We start from the raw sequence: 25209 nt of genomic DNA, 5'->3' as shown, positions 1-25209 counted from the left end.
GTTTTCACCTTAGGAATGTTAACCTATCATGTAGTTTCTCTTCCTTGATTCTAAGCTGTGATGGATTAAGGGTGACGTGTTTCTCCCCCCATCACCCCTAGAAATGTGCAGCAGAGAACTGAATGTGGAAAAGCTCGAAAGAAGGTGGGAATACTGGCTTCTGTGAAAGCATCTGTCAGCTGTGCCTTTAGATAATTAAAGCAGAAGATCATAATGGAAACGGTGGTGAGAGTACTTATCCCTGCTTCAGATCTTTCTCACGGTCTTCATCTTACTTGCCAGCACTGATGAAAGTGCCTTTCAGGCAGAGTTGTTTCAGGAGAATGGAGCACGAAAAGGTGTTTGGGGGATCAGGTGAAGGGGATAGGCCAGAGTTTCCTCAGGTCTTGTATCAGTTTTGTGATAGTTGTAATAAATCAAATTAAGGATCTATCCAGGTCAGTAACTCAAAGTATGATTACTTCTTCCCCCTTTGTGTATCTATCTGTGATTTTTTTAGTCCCTGTTACTGTTTCACTCTATTCAGAACTACAGAGAAAGGATGCTGTCAAAAATGTTAGTGGTGTTTTCGTGTTGCGGAGGGTTTTTAGTGAGCTAACAGTGTGGGTGTTCTTTATAGAACATGCAGAAACATAAGTCCTGGTTTGTACTGCAATAAAATTAGTAAACAAATGTATGTGCACTAATAAATCAGTTAGTTGTACAACAATTGCGGGATAGTGCCTCACTCCTTAGGTGTTGAGTCGATGTTTCCTTTCTTCCACCTTGCTTTACTTTTTTGGGGTAGGATAGCATTCTTACTTGGCTACCTGCAATATCCAGAAGCTGGTGACTAAGTAGGCAATTCTGTGAGCTGAGAAGCTGACCAAGTCTAGTTTTTCTGCAGTATTATAAGATATGCATATGCTTTAGAAGGCATAATACAGTGTCCTTTGGTCTTTAATTGGGGAGGGAAAGTGATTTGTAGCAGTACTGCTGTGATGAAAGTAAACAGGAAAAAACCCCAAACAAGCAAGAGGGCTAATACATATAGCTCTTGAAAATGCTGTCAGATGAAGCTATCAAAATAGTGTCCAGCCAGCCCAAACAAGGGAAGCCATTATAAGTATATTTACTATTATAAGTAAATATTATTGCTGGTTTAAAGAAATATTGTGTATGTAAGGAAAGTAATTTCAGGATTTTTTTTTTTTTTTAAAAAGTACAGTGTTTTATTTAGAAAGATTTATTTAGGTTTGATAAGAGCAAATCAGAGCAATAGTCTAGGCATGGCAGTTTTTCAGAAGCTGGGTTTTACAAAGTCTGAGAGCTTTTAATATTTGGATACTAAATTATTTTAAACTTTGCTGCCTTGAGTCTTCAGTTACAAGAAAAGTGGAATAATGATGTAGTGAGCCCTCAGACTGACTGTATAAAACCGTACCTGGAAAACAAGTTTTACTGGTATTGTGGCAGTCAGTCTCTAGAACATACCTCTCTCCTATCTTTTTTCCCCTCGTTAAAATGAAAATTTACCCAGAATTGGCTGATAAAAAGGGAAGTCCTCTATGGCAGTAAGAACAAGCAGTTTGCTTTCAGCAATGGTGTGCAACTGATGTATCGTCCTAAGGCCCTGTTTGCAACTCATGTTTGGACTTGGGCAGACCTGAATGTGGAATTGAGAGGATGAGGACAGCACACAGAGCTATGCTGGTTTCCTAGTGGTATTTTAGAGTGACAAAAAGGACAAGATATTCCAGGCAAAATAAGCTGTGAAAATTACATTTTCTCTCCTGCTTTGTAGTGTTTCATCAAGCCACTCTTGCTAAACCTGAGGTGCATGTGAAAAGAACTGCAAAAATTCTTTCAGTTTGTAGTATTGGGTGACATCGTTACCCCACTGTGCATGTGCGCTTACTCCTTCCATGGCTACTGTTGTGTTGCTGTGTTGGGGTTTCATGTGAATGGTGAGGTGCATTGGAAGCTCATTATCAACCATGTGAGGAGCCCTGATGAATCTTCTGCAGTCCAGTCGTTCACGTCTCTTGGGTTATGCACTTGTTTTAAATGTAGTGTATACTTTTTCCAGCTTCTTCCACAGTACCTATCAACTTTTTTCTGTTCAACCATGCCTGTTCTTAGAGGAACCAATACCTCATTGCAGGATGCAATACCACTGCTTTTTCTGAGCAGTTAACCTTTACTCTTGAAGCATCTTGACGTCTGGTTTGCATTTCTATTGCAATCATAGCCTTTGCCAAGATCTGAAGGGCCTTTCCTGCAATAATTCTGGTTCTGTATCCTAAATGACTTTTGATTCATTGTGTGCTTTGTGCTTTGGTATGCTGCCCATAATTTAAATTATTTTTACAGACTCTAATGTCCCAGAAGAGCCATGCAAATGTGATAGAAGCCTTGCTTATTTAGCTGTATAGCTAACCTGTTTTTCTTAGTATCAAATTATCCTGTATTGTATATGATCTTTCTTGTACAATAAAACTGCTTTCTCCCATGGGAGCTAGAAGACAGTATTTCTTTGACAAGCAGTCAAGGAGCTGGTTAAAAATTATGCCATTGTTTCCTTCAGGAAGCACCAACTAGACTTTGTCTTACAGCTGGAACAAATACATATTAACAGGAAGCTCCGTCTGATAGCCCTAAGCTAACACAAACAGAGCATTCGCACTTTGTCTGTTGAAGGGTTTTTGATGGTAAGTGACAACGGAGAATAGCGATCTGTCTACTAGCTTGACCTGTGTAGGACGTAAGAGCGGAAGCGTGTGTTGTACAGGAAACTGTTGTAGCCCGTTCCTGGAGGGAATCATGCTTCTCTGCAGGAATGCAAGTATACTTCCCCTTCTGCTGGGCATCCTCATGCCGCAGAGAGGCTGGAAGATGGGAAGGGGCTGTACCCCTCCTTCCTTCCCTTGCCTCAAAAACAAAACAGAAAGAGATAAGACAAATCCTTAGAGGAAAACCATGCAAAGAGCCTGCGTGGCCAGAGATTTAAACCTTAACCTTTCTTTTTTTGTTATTAGGACTAAGGAACTTTTTATTTTTTAATTTATTTCATCTTCGTGTATGGTTTGTATAGGTGCTGGTCTCTTCTAACTCCTTGCTACAGTTTTTACTACTATTTTCTTCCTACTTTGCCCTATATAATGGATCTAGATCCAAATGAAAATGTATGTATTTTTGGAAGTTAAAACAATTCTCTCCTAAACAAGTTTGCAGAACTGGTTAAATAGCACAGCTAATGCAGTAGTTACGCAAGTTTTATTCAAAGATTAGAGAGTTCACAGCCATATTCTGAAAGAAAAATACATGTATTAAAAAAAATTTCAAAGTTGGCCAAAGGTATGGGCAAAGGTGAATTGAAGTACAGGGCTCCTTCATTCTAATCGTGTACCTTTACCAGACCATTCTCTTAAAAACAAACACTTTTTTTTAAATGGAGGAAGTGATAGAGGATTTCTGACATCCACCATTTGCATAACTGAATGCTCATTTAGCCTTTTATCTTAGACTGGCACCGTGCTGTGGTAGTTCATAGTCATGGCAGCATTAGGGTCTGTCCAGTGTTCAGTTCAGACTTGCTGAAGGGTTCAGCATGAGACCTACGCATACAGGATATTTATGTGTGTGAATTTCAGTGAGGATGAAAGTTTTCTCTGCATGGTGAAATCCTGTTTCTTTTTCAGAAAACAACGCTGAGTTTCTCACTCTTACAAGCACCAGTTGACATTTGTTCTTGACACTATACCTTGATGATGATCCCATAAAATAAATTGCCATCCTGTATTAGCTTCCTGGCAATGCTGTTTATGATCTAGAGTCCTTGGCTCTCTCTTATTGTCTGCTGTCCTCCATTTGACAAGTTCTACCTATTCTCCTTCTAACTTTCACCTTTTATTATAATTTTTTTCTCAAGCAATCCCAAAATGCCTTGAATGAAAGAACAGGAAAGACCTGGTGCCTTGCTGCAGTAAGAAATTACTTGATATGGGTTAGTATGAATGTTTACTTAGTTGCACTGTGAAAATGACTGTGCAGTACTGCGTGAGGTGGTTAGGGATTTATGTTGCCTTGTAGTAATATAAATCTGCTCAGGTTTTTTCTCAGGATTTTCCTGATGAAAATTAAGTAAGAAATGACAGCTGGAACAAGACAGAATATGTGACAAAGTAAAAGACCGATTCCCTGTCTTCAGTGTGTGTCTTACCTGAAGTTTTCTATCTAAATCCTCATTGCAGTAACTCTTTGTTGCCTGGAAAGCTGTGTGAAAATGTCCTTTTTATACCATTGACCTTTGTGTTCACAAGCTGAAAAGTAAGTGTCAGTACTGTAAGTCATGGAGATGAAAGATGAAATAATGATGCTGTCATACATTTTAATGAACTAACATGAACTGGATATGCAGCAGCAGTATAGTTTTCAAATTGATGATCAAGATAAGGATCTGCTCAGATTTAATCTGCAAACTCATGTCATTCATTCTCAATGTCAACTTTCCGGTTCTTCTAAAGCTGTATGCTTAGAGGAGGTTAAACATTCTATTACTTTGTTTACCTGTGAAACCTATCACAGTTAAAAGCTAAATGGCAAAAAAGTTATTTACTCTGTAAAAACCAAACCAAAAAACAAGGTTGGTGAGGAAGTTGCATGGTTGATGATTGATCCTGCATGTGACTGGAGTTGCCCAAAAGTAAAGTGCAGACAGAGGTTCAAGAAGGAGGTGTAGGTATAAAGTTAGCAAAGACATTTTTTTTTATTTATTTCCAGAATATTTCTTTTTTAGTTTCAGTCACTTTCTCTAGTAGTCAGAGGATGAACTACAACTAGCCATTGACCTCATGCCAAAAAAGAGAGCACAGATCCAGCAGTTATAAGTTAAAATAGTATTTCCTCTATGCAAGGGTACTGATAGTGGGATACCTTCAAGATTGATGGCTGTAATGAATAAAAGTAGTTTGAAATTAAAGAGCAGACTTAAGCCAGCTCTTACATGACATTGAACAAGGAAAAACTGGCTGTCTTCCTGGAGGGATAGAACTCAAGTTGGGTTTATATAAATTGAGCTGAACTTTGCATCTCCCTTCTCATCTATTAAATGTTTTTGAGGTTTCAGCTTAATTTAGGGCCTAACGCCAACCTTTTCTACACTCATGGAAAGATTCCCACTGAGAGTATGTAAGAAACACTGCAAGAAGAAATAAAACCTACCCACATTTTAATACAGGTTTCAGTGATGACGGCTGCAGGTGCATGAGACTATATTAATCTGGTGAGTAAGTACTTCCAGCTTGTCTTGTGCACCTGTTTTTTTTTTTTTTAAATGTTCCTGGTCATATCTCTGGACATATTTTATAAACTTTTATCAGTTCTCCTACCTGTGACATTTACTAAATGAGCATTGTTATCTCTCAGAAAGTAGCTAATTGTTCCTTTGATCATTCCACACATTGTTTCAAGCCACAAAAAAGACATACTAATGTTCTAAACCCATAGTTAAATACAGAAAAAAAGTGGCAGTTTAGGGCTGGAGGCTGCAAAGTACTGATAGCTACCTGTAATGTGTCAGGTTTCTGCAGCTGTCACTAAGGTCAGTGAAAAAGCCCAAAGTCTGGATCTGTTCTGAAAGTCGAAATATATACTAGAATAGTCAGAAACCATTAAATCCCCTTTTAGCTCTAAATACATTCCCTATATGTTTCCTATATATTGCAAAATATAGGGCATGTACTAGCTGGTCCTGTTTACCCGTCAGCTGCATGATTCTTCCCTGGAAATGCTCTGACTTTTCAAACTACTTTGAGACAAAAAAGTATCTAAATCATCTGGCTGACTTCGTGGAGTAAGCCAAATTTTATTGATTCTGTCTTTGCCCACATACATGCATCCGTGCACATGCTGTCTCATGTATCTCTGTATACACCTGTGCCTGTGTACGTGCTTTTTTTTTTAACAGGTAACGTAGCATAGCCACACATCTCAAGTCTGTATACAGGCCTGGATGTGTGTGAGCTCAAAGTGTTACCGGAGGGTGCACACTGACGTTGTTTCACGCGTGCTGAGATAGCTCCACTTCTGGGTATGACTCCACCAGCTATGCAATGCCTGTAAAATCCGACCTGAAAAGACAACCACAGGAACTGGCTTCTAGTAAAACATTGCTGGCTGGTGAGAGGAAACGGGTCACCTTGTAATAGTCTACTGAAAATGGAGTCCATGAAAGAAAACATCTGCTGCTTTGCAAGCGTTAGTGTCCCCACTGCTTTAATAGTGGTTTCATGATTTCATATCCAGAAGTACAGGTATGTTCAGGTGCTTCTAACATTGGTGCTGTTTAAAGAAACATAGCACTGTTAGATTCGAGTTAACCACAAAGTTAAGTATTTCTGAGTGCATCTGCTGATGCAACATCTGTGATTTATCTAGATGCAGGCAGATGCTACTTTGTAACCTGGGACAGGCAGTATGAAAGGCTTCACACGCTATCGCCTCATCTCTGGTGCTTGCTTGGCCCCACAATCTGAGAGTTAGATCAGAGCTGATGAAAGCCTGAACTCATCACTCTGCTTCCTTATTTGAAGATGATCACATTTACGTGTAGAGGGCAAACAGGCAACGGGTTTCAAGAGATAAAAGGTAGTTTTCAAGAGACTAAGCCTTTTCTGACTGCTAGAGTTAAAGAAATTTCAGGGTTCTGCTGTCTGTCTCTCCTTTAGAGGAAAAAGGTGTTATACTGGAGTCGTTAGGGCAGATACAATGGTGCGTGTTTGTTCTGCTACCCAGTATACGACTGGTGAAACCAGCATGGGACTGTATGCTTGGCAGGGTGTTCCAGAGTGGCTGATGCTACTGGTTAAGCCATTCATCCATCTTAGATCTTTAAGTCCCTGAGTGGTATTATATGGGACTGAAGGTAGTTTTAATTTTTTATTCTGAGGTAGAGAAGCAAGGCTGGTTAAGTAACATGCTTTTCCACTTGTTATGTTACAAAAAAGCAGCTTACCTACTATCCAGTGAAGAGTAAAGGACTGTTCTGTGAAGTCTAATGTTTTGGGATTAGCATGTACCCTGGATAGCCCACATTCAGTTTGCCTAATCTAAATATCCACCTTTAACAACTATAAGTTTTGCATGGTAACTTGTTTCATATGGGATATAAATTGCTCCCTGAAGGTGTCCAGTGTCTTTCCACCAACAACAGAGCTTTGATGTGCAGGCGAGGCTTAGTTTGTCTGAAACAAAGCTCTTGATTTAGTTATCTGGAATTATGTGATTGATTAGGGTAGCGCTGATACATCTGCCCACTAGTAATTTGTCTAATGCTTCTTATTGTAAGGTTGGTTTCAGTTGCCCTGTAATTTGTCTGATATATGCACAGCTTACATGCTTGGCATCTGTATCAAGGTGAGTACTTTTTTTGAAAAATGTAGTAATAGTGATTGTAGTAAGCCAATATTAAGAGTGGCAAGGTTATTTTGGGCATGTGAAGATTGTAACGTTTGCTTTGAAAAAATACATCGCTTTGGGGCCTTTGAAATTTTATCTTCTGTTTTCAGGGTTTTGTGTCTGATTTTCTGAAATCTGAAAATTCACACAAGTTCAGTTACGTTCTAAATGCTTGGGGAAAAAAAACCCACAGCTCTCACATGCATAGTGGAAGTTTTCTGAGGCTTCACAGTTATGATTTTCACATAGAGCAAATTCAAGTTGGAGGCAGAGTCTGTCCTTGCAACTTGTTGTTTCTAACGGTTTTACTCCTGTGGACTCGTCTGCTGTCAACAATTGAAAGTAGGCAGTAACTGAGAATCTGTGCTCCACTTTTGTCTGAAGAGAGGGGAGGTAGCTGTCAGAAAAAGAAAAAAAAGTGGCAAACTAATCTAAGAAAATCCATTTTCCTGGTGCCTCACTCCCTTCTTATGCCTCAGAAGTGGAGGAGGAAGCCACTAGTACTGGAACAAAAACAGGGTAAGAGCTGAGTGTTGGAAGGAAAAAATCAGCAGGCTAATGCCAGAGGAGGACCAGATAGGTTTTTTTCTCTCTTAGTTTTACACCCTCTGTTCCTTACATGCAGCTGATCTAGTCTCAGAAGCAAAATAATGATGCCAGTGTGATAAGGTTAGTAGCTCGGCTGTGGTGCTCCACTGTCACAGTTGTACTAGGGGGCCTTGTGGCCATCTGTCTAATGCCGAACAAACAGATGAGAAGCAGCAATATCTGACTGAACATCTTTGTTTTGCTTGGGTAATGTGTATTTGTGGGGATGAAAGTGTCTCATGCTTCATCTTGGAGAGAGCACAACGATAAATTTCAAGAGTTTTTCTGGGAGTGAAAAAAAAATAGCAAGACTGCAATGGATCCATGTACATGAAACCCCATAAAAGTCAGTAGTGTAATGACTGGCACTTGGTGCAGTTCTTGTGTCAGACTTCAGTTTATCTAATGGTAACAAGCAAAGAGATTTGTCAAACGATTTACCCTATTTTCCTGTCACTTAGGCACACAAACTTTCACCTTTAATCCTTTTTAGGTTCTCTTCAGCTGTATTTGTTTGGGAAAAGTACAGAAATGGGATTAGCTTTGTTTTGGTGCCCTCTTGTGGTTTCACGTATTGGCCGAGTTACACTTTGAAGAACCCTACTACTATCACGGGGAATAGTAAGTACTGTTACTGCTCAGGGTGTATTCAGACAGCTTACACCATCTCATATAATTCGTTGTTTGCTTTGAACTGGTATGTTGGACTTTTTATCCAGAGACCCTTAGCTACCTCTGTGTAACTGAACCCATTTGTGTTCACCCTGTCGTGTGTTGGTTTTACGTGATTGTGGGAGTATTGCAGAGAGAAGGGCTGGGCACTCAGGGAACATTTATGATATGTTTGAAATGACTGGCTCATCTTTGCATTCCCCTGCCTTGTCTGCACACTGTTTAAGAATGGTCAAAGTTTGAGATACAAGGTGAAAGGAGAAGATTTGAGATAAATCAGAAACGCCCACATATTTAGACTTTGCCTAGGAAAAGTATATTCTCGTGTGTGTCAATATGTTATAATCTCTATCCTATCAACATCAGTTCATTATCACTTACTAGTTTGTTTTTTATACTTAATTACCTACGAACTTTTTCTCCATGATTTTGTAGTGTGTTTACAATATCATTTGTGTGTGCATTGGACTCACATGCACTGTATTTTGAATGGATCATTGGGCAGTTGAGCTTATTGTGTCAATCTTGACACACTTTGGTTTTCTTGACTGCTGGGTGTTTCAGAAGTTTCACCCAATGAAGTTCTCACTTATGTGAAAAAAAGAAAAAGGCCCTGGGTGACTTGAGCTGAGCCATGCCGGTTTGCAGCCACTGCTGTCCAGTTTTAATATTTCCCCTCTTGAGTTCAATTTTATTCATTATGTGAATAGTTTTTTGTTGTTGTTGTTTTTTTTTTTTTCTGAGGAAAAAGCCCAAGTGATGAACTGATTTAGAGATCTGTAAAGGGGGGGGATGATTTAGTTAATGGATTTTGAAGCAAATTTCTGTCAAGTACAAAGGGTTGGTGTTGCTTGTCTCAACAGAATTGTGAAAAATAACCCTAATAGCTCTCTGTTGAATAAGTGACTGGTTTAAGTCATCTTCATTGCTTATGTCATGTTTTAGAAAGAAACACACAGTTGTTTGGGAATGGGAAGCTGCATGTGCCTGGTGTGTAGTGGGTAGCATCCAGTTTGGGTCTTAAATATTTTGCTTCCCAAATGCATTATGTTCCCTTAAAGCAAGCAGCAGTCCTGTGGGGTGGTGGGCATAGCTGAAGCTGCTCAGGGAAGGGTTTGAGGGCAGAGGCTGTGGGGCTGGGCGGCCTTGCTCCCCAGCTGCGGGAAGAGGCTTGGTGGGGACCATGGGCAGTTGGGCTGAGTGTGCTGCAACTCCCTGGCTGGCCCCTATCTTACCTTGGGAACCAGGATCCCCTCCCTAAGGACTCGCTTGGGCAGGGGGGCTCGGGAAACAGACAAACATTCCCACTTTCTCTCTGATACTTGCTTTGAAATTTTGTTTTATTTAAAAATGAAATCAGTGTTTCAGATACTAAATGTCAGATTTTGTTTATCTGGGGCCTTTTGGGGGTTGGTTAAGAAAGACAGTGTGGGTAGTCTGTTAAGCTCTGGGTAGAGCCTGTTAAGCTCTGGCTTAGTTGGGATTTCTTTCTGCAGTTCATTAGAATTTGGAACAGCAAAAAGGCAAATATTTGAAACATGTTGGGAGGGGGCTGTGTGGTGGTGATTCAGCTGTAGTAGCCCTTATATTGGGAAAGAACAAGGAATGCTGTTTTCCTGAGGTCTAGGAAACAGCAAGTCTTAAAGGTAGCTAAAGCTAATGTTATTGCATGATTTCATTTGATAATGTCCAGCCCAAAAACTTAATATCTGAAGAGAAATAAACTATTCAACATGAAGCAGGATCACTCAGAAGTTACTAGCTGTGTTTTAAGATAATCCAATACCAATGACATTTCTGTGTGTACAGATAATTTGTAACAGCATAATTATCTGTCCTCCCTCTAGGTTCTTGATAGACTATTATACATTTTTTTTTTTTTTTTTCTGATTTACAGCTTCCTTATTGTGCTCGTATGCCTTATCTTCAGTGTGCTTTCTACAATTGAACAGTATGCAGCTCTTGCTACAGGGACGTTATTTTGGATGGTATGTATGTGGATGTTAATGTGATTGATGCATGTTTGTTCTTAATGTGCAAATTCTGATTTCCTGAGCTAATACCACATTGAGCAGAATGTTCCTTATGATTTAATTGAGAAGAGGCTTTTCTGGTTTTCCCTAATGAGTTTGTAAGGCCACAGAAACACCAAAAGTCATGGTAGCACAAACCCCAAGTCTTACCCTATATGGCCTATACAGAGGGCATCTGTGTTGTGTCCAACACACATGGTTTCTAATTAAGCTTGAATCCCTTATATTGCTCACGTTAATCCATTTTTCAGCCATACTGAAGACCAGACACCTTACCATAGGTGGGAAAAAAGTAAGTGGAAGTCTTGTCTTTTAGCTGATGTCAGATCCAGCTTCCTTTCACAAATTTAAAACTCTTGTATTTTCATTGACTTTAGAGTTAAGACAACTTGCTCCACCTGTCTTAGACACTTTCCCTTCTGTGTAGAGTAAACATAGTTTCCTTTTGTTTATAGTACACTAGTGCTGCAACAGATATGTATCAGGAAGTGTTCTAAGAGTACTACTGTCCCACCAGATCAGGTTTCATTGAAGAGCCTTAGTTTTGGAGAGTCATGATTTTAAACATACCTCGGTGGTGGGGTCCCCAGTGCTAAATCATTGATTGCTCTGTATTTGTAAATAAATGACCATTATTTTACTTATGAAAGCACTGTCACTCTATTGAGAAAATGCTGACTAGTAATTTAAATGTTTGTTCGAAATAGTTCTTATAGCAGTGTACCAGTAGTATCAGTTATGTGTGGTATCATTATTAACGTGGAAAAGTTTACTTAAAACTCCTATCAGTTGTAATACATTTTATCAATATCTATTCAATATGCTAAGGTTTCATAATTAATATAAATACTGTAAGAAAAAAAATATAGTATATTAAATTTAGTGTCAATCTCACTATTTCTGTTTAAGGTATCTTCATGTCTGGTACATTGTTTTTAACTAACTTGTAAGATATTTGAACTCCTAGGTGCAACATTATAATTAGTTGTCAGCTAAGAGAGTCTATACATGTATTTCTGCATCCAGTACCTTTTCTGGTTTGTGGTTTCCTTTTTGTACAGGTTTAAGTTGTTTATGTTTTTGGATACTTCTTCCAATTTCTGTGATGCATTTCAGTTGTGATATCTCACTCATCTTTGCAATATATTGTAATTTTTTTACATATGTGTTGTTTCAATGAAATAACTTCTAGTGACAACCAGTGATGTTCCATTTTTTTTTCCCCTCGCATGAAATCATGGAACTCACTTTGTGTGTTCATACTGTATGCAGCATGTATTGTCTGTATGTGTGCAATACATTCCGTGTAATATGTATGCAATGTGTTCAGGATTACATACAAAGTATGTCATATCCAGAATGTATTGGGTGTTCATACTTCTCTGTATTATCTTGCTTTCTAAATAGTGTGAATCAGTGTTCCTGATGAGAAAAACTGTGGTTAATTTTTCACATTGAAATCCTACTGGCATGGTTTCTTGGGAATTCAGTAGTTGTTTGTTCAGTATTGGCATAGTCTGATATTGTTTCTTGAAAATTACTACAGTTAGTCTTTTAAGAAATTTAAGGGGATTACGATGATCCATTGGTCTGAAGTAGTAGATGGGCCAATGTGCTCCCTGCTCTATCCAGTTTTGGTGGCACTTTCAGAGGAATTGTGGCACCTTGCAGCACAAATATAAATGTCAGAATCTGGTTTCTGTTAGTGTCTACTCAGTAAAATTTCCTATTCTGTTCTTATTTTAGGATTTTACTTTCACTCTAATATATCATTATAATCTGTCAAAATTAGGTGTAAGTGTATTCTTAAGGAGGGAGTTAATCAGAGATGAGTGGTTGAAGAGAAACTGTAAAATGCAAAGAAAGAAGTAAAAGTGTAACAGCGTACAGGATTAAAAAATGAAACGGGGAAGAAACACAGTGCAAGCTTCCAACCCAAATGGTGGTGTGAGGAGGCTTATTAAAGCTTAGGAGAGCACCCTTTCTACTGCTTTGCAGTAGGAATTAATTTCTCTTTTGTGTTTGTAGAGGGACTTTTAGTTATACCACAATAATAGCTTTAATTTGGAGTTGGACAATGAAAATAGGTAAGGTGGTTGTAGGTGAGCAAACAAGGACAAACAAGTTAATTTACAAGCTAGTACTGAGTGAGAGACACCTCAAAGGAGCAGCAGTGTAGCAACAACATACCAGGAGGAGCATGGGAATGTTGAAGGCAGCTTTTCTGCTTGGGCTTAGCTGAGACAGTGAGAAGGAGGGAACCTTCAGCCATCTGGAATTTGAGGTTTATGAGACTTCAAGTCATTCCATGAAACTTAAGTTATACTGCCCAAGTGTGTGCTCTGTGACATTAAAATAATTAACACTTAGAAACATCTAACTCTTTCTTCTGAAGATTATAAAGTTGAGTCCACCTTTCCCTGTCTGCATTCCAAAGGGAAATTACTGAAGCTTTGTCAGGAACAGATTGCCTTTTATTTAGAGAGAATTACCTGTGTAGGGTAGAATTCTCTCTAAATGAATTATGCATTGTAGTGCATCAAATATAAGGCTGAGATAGTGGTGCCAAATGTGCAGTGGCATGCTTTGTAATATTGCCTACCTGAGATTTGTGGACTTCTTGTATTCTGGGGGCAGGAGGCTTTGACCAGGCAGCCATAGGTGTGGAAATGCCAGAAATGACTATAGCATGCTGAATGTCTGGAAATGGGTGCTCTGAGTTGGCATGTGGGTGTGCTGAGCTGAACAGCCCCTTGGAGCAAGTCTGATTAGGTGAGCGTAGTGCATGGGCACTGTAAATCTGATTCGTCTTGAAAATGAGATGGAATACCAGTAAAAGCACATGTGTCTGTTATCTGCAAACTATTGTGGTTACAGAATCCCTTCTACAGCCCACTTGTGGGTTGCATGGCATTGAAGATGCACATTGGGAAAATTACAGAATCTGTTCCTCCTGACCAAAAAACTATTCAAACAAGACCCTTGAAAACACAATTAAGAGCCATACTACTATATTTCCTCCATGTAGCCAAAGTATTTTGCCCTGATCCTGTGAAAGACCTAAGCACCTACACAACTTCAGCGTGTCTTTTAAACCAGGGAGACTGGTCACGTTAAAGTTACAGATGGAAGCTGAGTGTGCTCTTTTTCATGAACAAGAATTTAGTGCTTCAATAATATAGCCATACAAGATATTAAAATTATATTAAAATAAGAGCTAGAAAGGTTGTTGAGTTTATATGTATATATTTCCTTTTTATTCTGGAGGTACTTGTCTCACAATGTCCCTTCCAACTAACAGAGGAGGAAATAGAAGTGTTATCAGTAATTTTAAAGCATTTAAAAATGCTTCTGTTTTCCATAACAATAAGAAAAATGCAAGTTTAACATTGGAAAAATAAACAAGGGAAAGTTCATATGTGTTCCAAGTGGTGTTCCAATTTTAGACAAAAAGCTTACAATTAGCTGTTGAATCTTTCTCTACTTGTCACCACACTTCTCAAGGCAAAGAGCCCTGATGAAAGCTATACCTAAATGCAGTTGTAATGGGAGATTAGGAGAGAATTGGCCTTTTGTTAGTTTTCAGAATGCAGTGAAAACTGTTTAAATTTGCATGTGTTTATTTTATCTTTTTTTCACTAGATGGTGCTGTTGGAGGGGGTTTGACTCCAGTTACTCGTTGGCACTGGCCCAGCATGAGCTGGAGTCAGAGCCAAGACTGTGAAAGGATCATCATTTTGAAGGGTATATGTACACTTGGCCCATTTAAAATAGTGGTGCGGGAGAGCTTTTGCCATGACTCATGAAAAGAATGTGGTATATCTGTGTAAAAATTGATTTTGAGACTACAATATTTAAACTATGGAAAGAAGTAATTCAGAGATGTATGTTCCCAGAGAGGCCATATTTTTCTTTTATTTTCATAAGCAAGGATTTTATGGTGCCAGAACACAGCAGAATGCTGTTATCTCAGCATGATCTAAGAAAATCCAAGTGCCTGATCCAAGGGGATTAAATATTCTGCTGAACCAAGGGATATTTAGTGTGCCTGAAAAAGCTATTTTCTGGTAGGAATCTCATTTCAATATTGATTCCAACAAAAAAAAAAAAAAAAAAAAAAAAAAAAAAAAAAAAAAAAAAAGAAGGGTTTGTTTTTATGATGAAAGTATAAGTTCTTCCCAGCTTTCTATTTTCTGAGTTCCTTTTCTACTTTAGCATACTTCTTACTAAAGAGATTAAAAAAAAATTTAAACATTAAAAATACTATCAATTAAGATTAAAAGGTAATAGTTTTGGGTAGTTAACATTTATGTTATTGGCGTTGAAATTATTTGATTAAGAGAAAGTGGCACAGAGTTTAGGCCTATGAGAAATCTAGATTTATTTTGGTTTTTTAATATAATCTTTTGTTTTGAGAATAAGCCTTGAGTTTTGTTTGCTGGAATGTTTTGTGGGTCTTGTGAGGAAGAAAGAGAAGAATACCTACAGCTTTTGATTCTGAAGATGGCCTTTTTGAACCATTTTTTCTCTGTAGAGTTCAGAGGTTTATTTTTTTTTTTTTTCAGCATTTATTTTTTTTTTTTTCTGATTGTCTTCCTTGGTTAAGAAGGCCAAGACACAGACTTAGGACATGGACATTGGTGTGTTTTCATCCTTTTGAAAAAATTAAATGGGATTAATGTCTGTGATAGCTCTACAGACTGATTTAGTCTACAGACACTCTCTAAAGAACAGCTGTAGCTGAGAAAGTGAAAAAAATCTGTCTTTGCAACCTCAGCAATGTCCCCTGGTCTGACCCAGAGGGAGATCAGCTGATGTAGAAGATGTGTGGTGGAGTTGCGCTCTTTACTCCGTTTCCTTTGCTGGACCTGCAGATAGAGCAGTCCAGGGAATCACTCCCTGCAGCATTTCCTTTCTGTCATTCCTCCGGTAACTGCAGTTGAGACCCCAGCTTTCATTTCAAGTCAGCTTCTTTACATTTACTGCATTGTAGTAAAAAGGCCAAATGTGAGCGGTTCAAGGCTCGGGAAACACAAATAGAAATGAAAATCGTCCTCCCCCCTTTTAGTTGGGTGACAGTACAGTTAGTAGCTGGGACAAGGAACTTCCTCTGAATCTGAACCCAGGTGTTTCTTGCCGTGCTGCAGTCTGGTTCTGATGTGTGTAGCTGAGCTGTGCTGGCAGATAATGTGAGTGTTTCTAATCTGCTTCATTGAAAAATCAGCTGTGTTGGTTTGAAATGCTGCTGGTAGTAACATCTTCACTTGTTCCAGCTGTTCGCAAAGCCATCCCTTGTCAACTCCCCTGGTCTGTATGGGAGAATTATGTGTTTAATGTAAACACAATGTTAAAGGGATTTAATTGGGTTCAGAAGGTTGCATGAACATGCTTTTAATCCATCTTAAATTCTGCTTTATGTCCATTCTGAACAGGTCTGAGGGAGCCAAATCAGATGCTTCTAAAGTGGAAATAAGATTGTTAGGGACAGCTGAACAAATTTAATGAAATGGACTTTTTTTTTTTTAAAAAAAAAAAAAAGCCAGACATAACCTGTTGTTATGGTTTGGTGTAGATGAGATCTGAGCTGAAGAGGAATGTCAGGAAGGAAGGAAGAGGTGATATGGAAGGAAAATATGCTAAGACCAGTAAGGGAAAGAGGAGCTACTTTTGGTTTTCACATGTGTTAGAAATCGAACACTTGTAGAAGGCAGCTATACTTTCCCCTTAAAATCTGTAGAGGGCAGCATTGGACCACTCTGTGTCCATCTGGGGCTGCTGGATTCAGACCTTGGATGGTGTCCTGAAGGAGGTAAAAATATCTTTTGGAAGAAGGGAACTATTAATAAAGAGATGGTTTTTCACATGGACTTGGGGATTTTTATATGAGTAATCAACAAAAATAATTTTGGGAGAGAGGCATGGAAGAAAAGGGCTGCGTAAATGTTGCTGCCACAGACAACTCCGGCCACTTTGTGGTTGTAACCACAAAATTCATGCTGTTTGGCCTGCCTGATTTCTCATCATGTGGATGGCTTTTAGAAAAAAGTGAGAACAATTAAAGCTTTCAGTGAAATGAATTGCACAGGTATTTGCTTGGAAGAGAAAGAAAAAGATACTAAACTTGTTAACACACTGAAAGATTTGCAGTATGTTATGTCCTTTCCTTTGCAGTGGGGAAAAAAGAAGTTGCTTATTTGGCTAAACTTCTCTAAAATTACCACCAAAAGTTACTTTAAGATGTATGTGATAAAAATCACTGCTTATTCTCATAGAAAAGAAAATTCTTTTTACATGTTTTGCATACATTTCTTCTAGCAGTTTCAAAAGTTCTCGATTTGAATTCTTATTTTAGTCTGCTACACTGGAATGTGTATTTGGTAAAGATCAGCTTGGATGCAGAAAATTGGTTACTTCCTAAGAACTGTGAAAAAAAATCCCTCTTCTTGGGTTTCTCTACCTGGAGTTCTGTGGTGGCATACCTGAACACTACTCTTTAAAATAAAGTCTGCAACTACCTCACTGTGAGCAGAGGAATTGGATTTAACATTGATCCCCATAGTACATTGGGATGAGATGCTACGAAGCACTAAGCATTTATTGGGGCTCAAACTCTGAAGACTAAGACAGGCACTGGGGTGAGCGACCTTCCTGCAGCTCAGGGTGGAGCTGGTGACAGATTGCAGGCCAGCACGAGCCACTGGTGCTAGACTGGTGCTGGCTGCTCGGTGGTCCACGCGGTCTGATGTGGTGATCTCCCTCGCTGGCAGCGCGGGGTGTGGGCCAAAGGCTGAGATGAGCACAGTGCCAGGTTGTCTGTGCTGAGCAAGCTTCCCAGCTTTTCAGATATGAACTATAGTAGTGTGAAAGTTTTCAGAGAACGTTGCTTTTATATTGTATGCAGCATTTTGAAAAATAGCAGGGTATGTGCTCCAGAGTTATTAGTAGCTCACCTGTTCTCAAGAGATTGTGTTTGCTCTCATAAGTCACATAGTGTTTTGGGTTTCTTTACTTTTTAGTATTTTTTTAGGTTTTTTAGCATTCCAATAAATTCTGTTCAAAGATGCATCTAAGAAAATACGATCACTGAAAAAAGTATGTTTCGTTCACTTTCGTCAGGCTGTCTACATAAGGCTTACATTTTGAATAAACTTTTCTGGGGTGTAAATCCATGTCAAACTCAGAGCATTTGCTTGCTTAACTCTAAAAGAAACATGCTAAATATATTTTCTGTGAAATAATACACATTTTTCACTATTTAATATTTCAGTAAACAAGCAGGGTAATACAGATTCCATGTTGGAAAAAAATTTAAACCTGCAAAATATTGGTGCATAGTAGAGTCAAGCAGTGAAAAGAAAGATTTTTAAATTTAGGGTTTATCTGGATTAGTGTGTAATGTTTGCAGTGACAGGTGTTTCCTTTATGCTTTGCCCAAATGTCTGGAAAGTAGTTTGTCATTAAGTGCTACATTCAGTGTGTATCTCAATTTCAGTATAACTGGAGGGTCTATGGCTTTGTTAGGTCCTTTTCTCACATCTGACCTCAGCCAGCTGGAGTCTATTGTTTTAAGCGTAATGTAACAGCTGACATAACATAACGGATATCAAGCTGAAAAACTGAAACAGTGCAGTGAACTGGTGCAGAGAGAGGGGAAAGGGAGAAGTTGGGAAGGAGGGATGGGGGCAAAACTAGCTTCATGATTCAAAGTGGAAGCTTGCTAGCTTGTTTTCCCGTGGGGAATTAGCTAGGAAATAATGGGATGAGTCTGTTGAAGTTCTATTTGCAATTGATTACATATGATAGACTACTGAGCCAGACTTGAGTTTGCCAGCTGTCACTAGCTGGTGGCTCTTGAATGGCTTTAAGTGGCCCTTGGTAGGCAAAACTGGAATAAACTCTGCAGGTGTGGTGTAATTGTAGTGCAGAAGAGCAGTGAGTGGCAATGTCTTAGAAGAAAGGAGATTCCAGGAGTTAGTAGAGAGAAAATAAATTGAACGCAGTAAGAATTTTATTGTGGGATGTTGGATTAAGTTGGTTCAGTTAATTGGCTGACAAAAGCAACTGGACTTCTTCGTGGCTTTCTTTTTCTTGGCAGTTTCTAATGTAAGCTTCTATGAGTTCATTTTCTAAAAACTTCATTATTTCATTTCTTGACTTCTGTGTTTGATGGTAGGAAGCGCATCTCGGCACTGAGTGCTAACTGCCCTTGGAAGGGAAAGGCGTAAAATGAACAGCCTGTTAGAAACTTGCCACGCCATGAAAAAAGTGACAAATATCTGTCTAACACAAAGAAGCAACAAGAAGTTATAGAGATCACCCTGTTATTTCTTCATACGTATTTGTGTATGCTTCTTTATGTATATATATATTTCTATATATAGAACATATTTCTATTTTTAGCAATGATTAGAAAAAATACCTCTAGCTGGATTTCATTTGTATTGAGTAGAGCCTCTGGCAACTCCACCCTACTGTAAGTTTATTCCATGGTTTTAGGAGGGGGGGGGGGGGGGGGAAGTTAAGACTCTATATGCTGGGGGTTTTTATGTATATGGGTATAGGCAGCCAAATTAGGTTCTACATTTATAAGTGAAGTTTTTATGGCAGGAGACTTGCAATTGTGCAGTATGTGTAACTTTGTGCATGTGAGTAGTCATCATGACTTCAGCAGAGCTTCCTGTGTGCATAAATATTAACAGGATCAGGGCGTAATAGGAAAGGTTTCTTGAACAGTGTCTGTTTGTACTTAGGGATAACCTAGGAAGCACGCAAGTTTGATTCATGTAATTACAAGCTGTATTTATCTCTCATTTATAGTTTTAAATTTATTTTTCTCTAATTTACTTTTATTTTGGTAGTAGAAAAATGTCAGTATGACTGAAACATCAGTTCTGTTTGATTTGTCTTGCACAAGGAGCTTCTAGGATTGTTTCTATTGTAATATGGGGCCCATCCCTATTTTATCTCAACAATCAGAAAGGTCTTGTGAAAGTTTATTAGAGCTGTAGATTCAGTGGCTAGTAATACATAGCATGGGCATTTACAATTTATCTCAGCTTATAAAATAAAGTAGTTTTGTTGTAGAGCTGAGAACTTGGTGGTTGTACTGAGCTGCTGGAGAAGTCTTGATAGCCCGGAGAGCTGCTGCATACTGCATTTTCTGTTCTGCATTCCTGGCATGTCCTGTGCCTTGGCTGCCAAAAAGGATGGGTGCCCCTGTGCCCTGGTAGCGACAGCATCAGAGCCTGTGCAATGGAGTAGGTTGTGTGGGTTTCTCTGAGTTGCCTCTAGGCACCAAACGTTGGGACAGGTGTCCTAGAACTTCTACACTGCTCAGCTATCTGAATTGTTCATTGATTTCAGGGACTGTACCTTAGTGCATTCTTTACATCAGGTATTTCCACCTAACCCATCGAACATGAACATGTTTTTAAAATGACGGGGAGTCAAGAATTGTTATTAGCTCTCGGAAACAGCAGGACTTTGAAGAACTAACTAAATAACCAAAATGCACGTTTTCACACCCAGTCTGTGGAAGCAAGCTATGTACAACATCACTTTGATGGCTTCCCTTATGCTAATGACACTGAGGCTGACCCTTTTCTCTTCCAGTATGCTCTTAACATCCTTATTAAGGTACCTTTCAGAAACACTCCTTTTTACTGTTGTATCTGTCAGTATGACAGTATGGAATGCATGCAAAAGAAGTTGATCTACTTGTCCTTTATCCCTCTGCAGCTGTTCCCCAGATCAAGGTGAGAAAGGATGTTTGCTGTAGAGGTAATCTGACTATTCTGTGGTTCCCTGCAGCAGGGTGGGTATTTAGATGTTGTTTGATTTATCATTTAGATGTTGTTTTGGCTTCCATGTTGCAGAACAGTTTTAAATCAGAATACATGCGTATGATGACTGACCTCCATCTGGCCAACAGGCGGGGAGCTTGACAGCTACCTTCTAGGAGCTGCTCCAAGTCATTGATTTAGTGCATGAAACTCGGAACGAGTTACACTTAGTGGCCAGGGCAGGGGAAAAAGGAGGAGAGAAAATTAAATATTTACTAATCTTACTTCTGTAATGCCTTACAAACACGAATGTACTTAACCTTGCAGCATTCTTGGGAGGCGAGTATTAGCAGTTTTATGAGTAAAATTGGGTGACCCATAGCTTTTCCACCCTAACTTGGATTTGTGAGATAAATCCTTCAGAGAATCCAGGCTGCACTTTCAAGAATGGGTTTCAGCCTGCGTACACTGGCACTGCCACCTGAAGAAATGGCCCTGCTGCTCCGTTCCTTGTGCCAACACAATCGTTTGTGCAGCTATGTTGTAAACTGCCTTGGAGAACCCAGATGGGCTCACGCTAACCTTTTTTTTGGCCAGATGAGATTGCTTCTTTTGGCAGCAGTGCTGGCTTAAAGTGTTTATGGAACTGTAGAGTAAGATTTGTTAGCTTTTGATAGTTGAAAGTGTGATGGAAACTTTATCTGCAACACAATTTATAAGCAAACTTGCATGCTGTCCTTCTACGAAAGGATATTATTGTTGTTTACAATACAGCCCATTCAGAGGGCCCTGCCTGTAAGTACAACACCTAGTAGAGCGGGGACCCACACGCTCTGAAAGATAGAGCCTACCCTCACAGACCTTGCAGCCTGAACAGGCGGTGTGGTGAAAAGGTGAGCAGAAGGAAGTGTGAGTAGCCTCTTGCGCAGCCAGGCACTGAAGCAGAGAAAGAATGTAACTTACAGAAGTCACAGCTTTGTCCTGCTCCGTGCATTCAGGTTCAGTGATGGGCCTCAGCAATCATAACACTGAAAAGAGAAATATATTTAATTTATTTTCTCGTTTCTTAATTTAGAACTTTGAAAGATTTTTTAATATGAAAGCTGAGATTTTGGCCCTTATTTTACATACTCAGCTCTGTTTGTGCCTGTCTTGTATTGATTTGACTGACTAATGAATTAAGTAGCATTTTATGTTTACTTTGCATCTGGTTTGCTGCAGCACAGCAGGATATCAGCCTGACAGCTGATTGAGACCAACTTGACTGAAATTAATTTTATCCTACAGGTCTAGGCATGCCTACTACAATCCAGAGCCAGTTATTGAGCTCAAATTGGCAGCTAGGCTGTCTCTACAAACAAAAGCTGTTTTGTTCAAACTCGGCTAGAACAGACAGGGTGTAGATAGGGTTGCAGAAGCATGTCTCTCTGGAAAAGCTTAAGAAGCAGTCATCTGCTAGCTCCTCGCTGCTGCCCCTCCACGAGTTTTGCTCTGCCCAGAATTGGATTGTACTGCATTTGCTTTCATAGTCTGCTGCAGCGTCTAGCTGCCCCAGAAAGCTTTGTTTGCCCCGAAAGATGGTTAAAACTAATTTGGTTAGATCGAAGAGGGCTAGGAGCCCTTCCACGGTGGGTTACCGTTGTTCAGCTTTGTGGGAGGTAATCTCCAAAATGAGAGGTGCAGTAATGAGGGGTTGGGTGTGGTAATAGCTTCAATCTCCTACTGTCTTTGAAGTGATCATGAGCACGTGGTTGCACGCATCAGTATAGCCTAGTCCCATCGGGAATAACTCTACTATTATGTCATCGTTATTATTAATACAATAACAGGCACATTTGGGTTTGAATTACTGCAACTATTTTAATAAAAAGAAAAAAACCCACAACCAAGCCCCAACCCCATATCTCTACACAGAATACCAGTACTAAATATTTGTGTAGACTAGTCCTGAGATAGCAACTTACCTTATAGATTCCTAGCTTGTGTGTGTATATATGTGTGTATATAGATATATAAAAAGTAAAAAAACCTGCTTGGGTATGAGTGGGATTTTTCAGATATAATGATGTGCCTTTTCATACTTGCAACTTGGGATTCAGCTCATTAGTGAAACAGTTAAGTATTTAGCCCCTGTGAGTCATATGCCCTTTTAAAGTAGAGTTAAAAAGGATGTAAATAAAAAAATTTTCTCTCACTCCCAATTCTGAACTGAAAGCTTAGTGAGTTGCTATCTCATCCACAAGGAGAAAAAAAAATCAAGAAAATTAGGGGCAGTTTACTGACTGTATCGAAGTCAAACTTTTGATGGGTATGTGCTTACAAATACATTTGTGATAGAGTGGGTAACATGAAGAGAATAGAGCTGGGATCTTGTAGACCTTGAAAGCAGAATAAAGTTTGAAGCAGTAATCAAAACAGGTAACTGTTTGTAAACAGAGACCTATTTTTATATTTTGTTAACAAAACTAGGAAACTCCATGTTTAAACGTTGGAAAAATGCTTTCAAGTAGTGTAGCTATAACATGAAATTTCCTTTTTTTTTTCTTCTTAATTGATTATGTCAGGTTAATGGCCAATGAGAGTCAGAGGTGAGAAGCTCAGCCACGCATCAAGTCGCAGAAAAATGCGCACTGTGGCCATTCTGTCAAATGACAAATCCCAAAACAAACAGGCAGCCTGTCAATCTTTACTTTCTCAAGGTCAACAAACACTGGTTCTGAAATGCTAGTAAAGCCATTAAGAGAAAGCTGTTTCAGGAGTTGATTCCACTTTTGGAAAGCATCTGAACTCTGGTTTCTAAGCGTTCAGACACAAGGGACCGTTAGGTTTCATGTCCCAGGCAGCCTCATTTGTTTCATAGCTTACGTGCCAAGATGTTTCTCTCTTTAAAACGAAATCATATCTGCGTAGATATGCAGATGAGCTCTGTGATCTGTATCTAAATTGCTGATTTCTTCTAATTTTGTGTCTGCAATTAGTTTCAATTTGGAAAGAAGAGACTACTGTTTGTATATACATAGGGTAAGGCATTTTCTTTTGGTCCTTCTCTCACTGCAGTGTTGTTGCACTCTTTGCTAGGGAGAGGGAAGTGATGCTAATTCAGACAAATATCTTCTGGCACTTTACATCTTCATTAAGTAGAGTCAGGTAACAGGGGCCTAGATTTAATGTCCTTTTAGTGTAAGAACTCCTCAGCACTATGGTTCTTGTAGATTTACTGCAAATGTGTAATTATTGCTACTGGGATCTGGTAGGGTGATCATCTGGGAAGTAGCAGAGAGGAGTGGGAGATTGTGCTGCTATCCCTTTTTGAGCATGGAATGGAATAAAAATGCAGGACAGCATCATGAATGGTCTTAGTGTTAGATGGCCATTTGTCCTGAAGAGACAACCAGGAGAAATCTCTTCTTTCTGATGACTCTGAGCTGCCTGTTCCTTGAAGCAGCTCTCCCTTTCTCCTTGCTCTTAGATTTGGTGTGGCATTGATAAAGTTGCTGATAGGCATTTCTTTTTTCTTAATATTTAAAGGAGATGTTGAGGTAGAGTTTTTTGACTTAGAAAAAACACTGCTTTAGAGAGCTGGAGCAAGATGATAGAGACTGTCAGTGAAACCTTTCATGCAAAAGTGTAAGAGGCTGAAGAAGAAATGCGAAGTGGCTTGGATGAGGGATGAAGCACATGATCAGGTGCTTCTTGTCGTTTCCATTTTTCTCTCACCGCTTGGAATAGGGACTTCTTGAGAATTATAATTCCTTAATGAATTGCAGATGTCACTCATCATGGAACTGTATCTTCTGTCATTCTTTCCCTAACTTGAATTTCTAAATCCTTACCAACTGAAGCAGCCAACAAGGCACAGGATTAAAACACACAGAAAGCCAACGTCAATTAAAATCTGGGGGGACTTCTGCCCTTTTTGTGTTCTAAGTGACTTGTGTTGCCTTTCTGAATGTGCATCTAGGCTTCCATGCACAGTATTACTTTGCTGTCATGTCAGCTTTTAAAAATTAAAATGTCTTTTAATAATTTTTTTATAAATATTAATCACAGCTTCTATCTCAAGAGGCTTCAGGACCAAAAGAATTGTGAACATTTTAAAATAAAAATGAAAATTGAATTAATGTGGGACAATCTTTAAAACTGCTGTTTTTCTTGTTTATGCTTAGTCCTGGATGTAAAGCTAAAAACAAAGAGTAAAATCTTGGAAAAGATTTTTGTTTCTTTCTTTTAATTTTGTTTTATTTCCCAGTAAGATAACTTACATGTGCTGTGGGACCAGGAGGAAAAACAATAGCATCAGACTAACCAGCATAGTGGAAGTAATACACAAAATAAAGAAGGCTTTCTATTTGTAATATCTTATTTTTATTCATCTCAATTCATAACACAGGAAATCAATAATTTTCAGTTGCTATGGTGTAGTATTAGGTCAAAATCAAACAGTCCTTTTAACAAATGAGCTTACTGTAATGTTCCTGGCAGTAAGGCTAAAGTTTCAAAGCAACGTACTTTTTACTTTGATTTATTTATTGTCAGTAGCTTGTCAGGCCTTTGTTTGAATTAGGAGACATTGTGGGCAGCCAGGAATTGAACTTTATGTAATATAATCTATCTGTCACTTAGTATCAGTTCCCTAATAATGATGCTAACACATTCAGACTTCAGCATCTGGACCTCACACTTGAGTTTTCAGCCAC

At 39.0% G+C, this 25209-nt stretch overlaps 1 protein-coding gene across 3 annotated transcripts in view; it reads left to right on the top strand.

Moving 5' to 3' along the window:
• KCNQ1 (potassium voltage-gated channel subfamily Q member 1) overlaps positions 1-25209 on the top strand; it is a 361692-nt gene that overhangs the window by 38662 nt on the left and 297821 nt on the right. For all 3 annotated transcript variants that reach the window (XM_074918270.1, XM_074918269.1, XM_074918268.1), the window contains exon 2: positions 10595-10685. In XM_074918270.1, coding sequence (XP_074774371.1) covers positions 10595-10685 — 91 coding nt within the window. The remainder of the gene's footprint in view (positions 1-10594; positions 10686-25209) is intronic.

Source organism: Athene noctua, chromosome 14, assembly GCF_965140245.1.
Source record: "Athene noctua chromosome 14, bAthNoc1.hap1.1, whole genome shotgun sequence".
NCBI lineage: Eukaryota > Metazoa > Chordata > Aves > Strigiformes > Strigidae > Athene > Athene noctua.
Note: the sequence above shows the minus strand (reverse complement) of the source record. Positions and strands in the feature narration are given on the sequence as shown.